Source organism: Belonocnema kinseyi, chromosome 2 (assembly GCF_010883055.1).
Source record: "Belonocnema kinseyi isolate 2016_QV_RU_SX_M_011 chromosome 2, B_treatae_v1, whole genome shotgun sequence".
Classification (NCBI taxonomy): Eukaryota; Metazoa; Arthropoda; class Insecta; order Hymenoptera; family Cynipidae; genus Belonocnema; species Belonocnema kinseyi.
In genome coordinates this window covers 25,355,665-25,361,164 of record NC_046658.1, presented here as the reverse complement: position 1 = coordinate 25,361,164, position 5,500 = coordinate 25,355,665, and the positions used below count along the sequence as shown (strand labels likewise).

The following is a 5,500-nucleotide window of genomic DNA, read 5'->3' as shown; positions in this document are numbered from 1 at the left end:
TTTTCAGCTTTTATTTATGCAGTCTTAAATTCTACAAATCAATTCTGTTACATGAAATTATTATTTAGTTGGGGCATTATTTAATAATGCACAAAGTTTAAAAAAAAACACATATCCACGCCGTGCACGAAATCTCCAGTCAGCGTCATTTGCAACTAATAAATTAGATATTTTCTTTATTAGTATGACTATCGCTTTGAAGAGCCTGGCCCGTTTGAGCCTATAAGCAAAGTCGATTTGAATGATTTAGTCTCTGAGATAGTCTGAGAGATTTGGGTCCTTTTCAAGGTCCTTTTAGTGGTCCTTTTAAGAGTGGTGAGACGGAAATATAATGTTCCTTTTGTATTCGTCACGTACCGGGCGGGCAGAGTTATTTACATTAGTTGGCCGACGCTAACCCGACTCTCCCTTTTTAAATTTATCTTCAAATTATTAACACTTTTATTCCATTGATGAATTTTTTCATTATACTTATTTATAGTTATAACTTATATACTAATATAAAATTTTGTAGTTGAATTAAAAAATTTCTTTTTTGGCGTATCTCATTCCATTTTCTACTTGTTATTTGTAATCGAATTCTTATTTCAATTTCAGCCTCTCTGCTTCTTATTTATGATCGTGTTTCTATTTCAATTTCGGAAAGGACATTTTAAAACCTTTAAAACATTTAAAAGAACGACCTGGACCTTTAAATGTGCATGTGGAGTGCCTGCGGAGAATTTCCCTGAGCTTCTCTGACCCTGGAGAATCTTTAAAATATACTCAGAGATTTCTATCGGTAGGGATGCTCGTCTATTTATGAAATTTTTAGACAATATTTTTTAGATGTTGTACTTTGTGAAAATGCAATAAACAAAAAATCTATTTTTTGAGATTTGCAAACCATGTGTGTTCATAATTTTCCATAGGTTCATTGGAAATCTATAAACAGAAATTGGAATCCGCTAAATGAAAATACGCCATCCATGATTTTAATGAGGCTAAAATGTGAATTCGGGAAAGCAGGTAGATTTTTAAAGATGCATTTTAATTTTTGCAAGGAGCAAAAATACAGATTTTTCAGAAACTAAATTTGCATATGGAATTATCATTTCCTACAGTGAAAAAACACGTTTCCTCCAAATCTGTTTTCGTTACAAACAAAAAACCAATGATTTTATTTCGTTATGTAAGTTTCAACACATCATAAGCTCCAATTAACTTATTTTGATGCCAACATTAATTCAAAATAAATTTGTATAAACATAGACAAATAAAAATAGATTTTTTTAAAACCAAAACAGATTTAACAGGCGTGATAGCTAAGAAAAACAATGTTGACATTTGTTTTAAGCACAAATTAAAGTGCACCTTAAAAATTCGCCATGCTTACACTATTTCGTGATACGCAGAGAAGAGACGAGATAAGTAATGCTTACCTGAGCAAAAGATCCTTCAAATAAATTAAATATCAACAAATTATCAAAACTAAGCCCATTATACACTTCAAAATTTGATTCTATGTTTTAGTCGATTCGATCCTAAGAATGACTTATTTATAGCTGCCGATAATAGCCCTAAAGTTTCAAAGATGGAAGGTTACAATGGTCACGATAATATTACCAAGCAATCTTTCCTTTGAGAAGATTTGCTTTGAAGGTTCTGAACTGAAAGGCTATCTTTGCTTAAAAAATTGCCTTAGGTGTTATTTCGATGCCTTAAAACTTTTGGAGCCTGTCTGTATACCACGTACACTAGACAGTGGTCCGATCGCTCTGAAACGATTATTGCTTCAAATCGATTGCACCTTTTTTGTTTGCGTCATTCGATACAGGGAGATGTTCGATCGTTTTGAGGCAAGGGAATCCCACCACTGGAGATGAAAAACCCGATTGTGATATTAAATCTATTAAAGTAAAATTGTGTAATATATGTTAGTTTAAATCTTTATGAATGCAGTGAACTCATAAAAAGCGCCCGGTGCCCGGGACAGAGGTTTTCGCTGACCGAGAAACGACGTGCCCGTATGGTAAAGCCACGTTTCGAGGGCTTAGCGCGAAATATAAATAATAGCGTATTCGGCTATACTGCACTGGCGCACTCCAAGAGCCCTCCGGCCGCCCCATCTCACTTCTTCCTTCTCACTTCGACCTGCTTCGGTGCAGGTCGGAATGCTCTTGGAGTGCACCAGTGTAGGATAACCAAATTCGCTATAAGACGCATTGGCGGATTAATCGCATATCGTTTCGCGTCAGCGCATTAAATGCCACGCTTAGGGAGTTTACCGACTTCATAGGTAACGGACGGAAGAGGCACTTGGCAAAAGACACATTGTGAGTTTTCTGTACATAAGTATATAATGTACTTAAATGTACTTACAAATTAATACCATAACCTATAATCCTAAAAATTCTCGAGAGCGGCAATATTCGTGATAATATTACCTCGTTTTAAAATTATGCAGAATATTCTAACTCTAATTACCCCGGACTGTCGTAATTAACCCTGCAAAATGATGGTCCTTGGATAACTTATATATTACATTCTTATTCAATACAAAAGTCCATCTTTTATCGTTAATTTTTAGGAAAAGCATAGGGTTAAAAGACTTAACGCTTATAAGTGACAAAGAAATGAAATCTGAGGTTTGAAGGAGATTGTAAAATTCGAAATTAAGGTAGCTGAGAGTGAGAGGATTAAGTCATAAAATTTATTCTATGAAAGTGGGTAAATAAACGTTTCAAGGAAGATAGTTTGAAATTGTAACTTATAACTGGAGTGAATCTTAATACTTTTATATTCAAAAAAGTAAAAGAAAAATTAGTTTTACCTTAGTCAAAGCTCGTAAAATATCCGTTCTGTCAGTAGCAGTCGGTAATCCAACGTATACAATTTTATCCAATCTACCAGGCCTTAATACAGCTGGATCGATGATATCTGGTCGATTACTCGCAGCCATTACAAATACTCCTTTTCTTCCTTCGATTCCATCCATTTCAGTCAACATTTGATTGACAACTCTTGAAGTCGATGAATTATCTCCTTCCGATCTCTTAGGACACAAGGCATCTAACTCATCAAAGAATATGACACAAGGGACCGAATTTCGAGCTCTCATGAAGCACTGTCGAACAGCACGTTCACTCTCGCCAACATACTGTAAAGGAAAATCACTTTAAAATTCTGAATTATAATTCAAATAAGAAATTAGGGGTTACAATATGTACAAGATTTATAATTTCATAGATTTCAAATAAGTCCTTTCTGAATGCAAGCAGTGTTGATTTTTAGCAAATTATTAATCCATGTTCTGCCGCAAGACAAAACTAGGGAATTTTCACAATTTAAAAAAATTGTATGGAAATTTTCTTTCAAGAAACACACACACACATTCCGGTTCGGTTTTGATTCTTCTACAATCAAACCGAAGGGCCTATTACAAAACCACCAAACGCGTCCTTGGGTCTCGGATAGAGGGTCCCTGTACCAAGGGACTCTAAAAGGATCGACGAACCGCTTTCCCTAGCTTCTCGTGGGAACAACAATAGCAACATCAAACATAGTTGTAGTAAGTGCGGTTCAAAACAACAAAACGCGCAGGGCTCCCGAAAATGGGTCGGCCAACAATGCCGATCACTCTAGAGCTGGGGGAGCCAATGAAAATGGATTCAATGCGATGGATCGGCGGGATCTCGTGACCTTTGGGTGGACGGAGCGACTGAATCACGACTTGCTAGACTGCTACGATGCGAGTGTGGCCCCTGAACGCGGTTACATGGCATAGTTGCATGCTCTGTGGTGCGAGAAACACCCGGAGCTATCGCACTTTTCGCAGCAACATCTGCAAAACCATGCCGAAATACTCCAAAAAGGGGCTATGTAAGCGGAACGCCTTCTTTACCATAGCTAGAACAAGCCAGAAACAGAGAAAGAGGGACGACACTAAGACCCACCGCGGGCAGGCATCCAATTGAGGAAGAGCGATGCTTTATGACCCGGAATAACATCAACATCAAGGTTTCTTTCAAGCCTAAAGATCTGTCTGAAATGGATGACGAGATTCGTGGAGATTCTTCCGAAGAATTCGACCTCTGCGCTATCAATTATTGTGTGTATAATTTAGCGAGAGCTTTGGCCGATGCGAACCGAAAAACAAAACCAACGGTTGATCATAAGACCAAAAGACGAATGCACCAACTTGCCATAAATATAGGCTGAGCAAGACAGTACGCGTCCCGCATTCAGTGTGTGATTGACTACATCACATCTGGCAGGAATTTTAGCGCCAAGGTTCGAAAGTTCGCGCGCGGACTCCGGAACCGTTATCACACACTTAACAAGTCAAAGCTGCTGACCATCAGGCAGCATATTGTTGAGAGAATACGGATACTATCTGACGCTAAGAGAAGTCTAGAGCGAAGGGAGAGGTGGGTCAGAGATAATAAACAGTTTTTCTCTGACCCACCTCGACTCTTCCAAGACCCTCCAGTTACTATCGACCACCCGTCCAAACCAGAGGAGGACGAAGTATTTTGGAGAGAAGTATACAATGTGCAGCATAGACTGGACGAAGACTCGGAAAACATAAATAGCTTTAATGAGCTATGTGATGCCCTCATAACACCTGATGAACAATGCCCACCCATGACTACCGAAGAGGTGAAAAAAGTATTAAGGGGGATGAAGAACTATTGCGCACCGTGACCAGATTGTATAGAAACCTTCTGGTGGAATAAGTTTCCTTCAGCCCATCAGCGTTTGGCCTGTATTTTTTTCTCATTTTTAAAGTCGGAAGAGCCGATTCCGGAGTGGTTGGTGGAAGGACGCACAATACGCCTGCCGAAAATAGGAATTTTAGCTGAGCCGAAGAATTACAGGCCAATCACTTGTCTCAACACACTGTATAAGAACCTGCTCATCGATAGATGTGTCTGCAAAGATGCAGCACTCTACCAGCGTGACCTATCGATGGCCTGGATTTATTATCGGAAAGCTTTCGATTCGACCTCCTATAGACTTATCATCTGTCTTTTGGAAAGCTTAAACGTTCATCCGCAAATCGTTAGGTGCAGAGAGATTGATGCCGCTTTGGAAAACCAGATGTACTATCTTATGTGGAAAAAATCGTGTGACAACTAACAAGGTCACCTTCTGATAGACGTCGTTCAGTGCGACACCATGAGCCCACTACTCTTTTGCCTTATATTATTGCCACTATCTCTAGCACTTCGCCATTCCGACAGCTATTTGTGCAGCAAACCTGCAGATCGAAAGTACAAGGTCACTCATGTATTTTACATGGACGATCTTAAGATCTATGCTAAAAACAAAGAGCAACTACATCTAGCTCTAGGGATTGTCGAAAGATATACTAAAGGGATTGGAATGGAATTTGGGTCAGACAAATGAGCCAAGGTTTATCTGAAGCGAAGAAAACTTAATGGCATCCCTGAAGATCCTGAGCTCGTTCATAGAAGCTATATACGACACCTTTGCGCTAGTGAGACTTATACATACC

At 38.8% G+C, this 5,500-nt stretch overlaps 1 protein-coding gene across 2 annotated transcripts in view; it reads right to left on the bottom strand.

Moving 5' to 3' along the window:
- LOC117168502 (nuclear valosin-containing protein-like) overlaps positions 1-5,500 on the bottom strand; it is a 253,892-nt gene that overhangs the window by 23,778 nt on the left and 224,614 nt on the right. For both annotated transcript variants that reach the window (XM_033354215.1, XM_033354216.1), the window contains one exon: positions 2,813-3,139. In XM_033354215.1, coding sequence (XP_033210106.1) covers positions 2,813-3,139 — 327 coding nt within the window. The remainder of the gene's footprint in view (positions 1-2,812; positions 3,140-5,500) is intronic.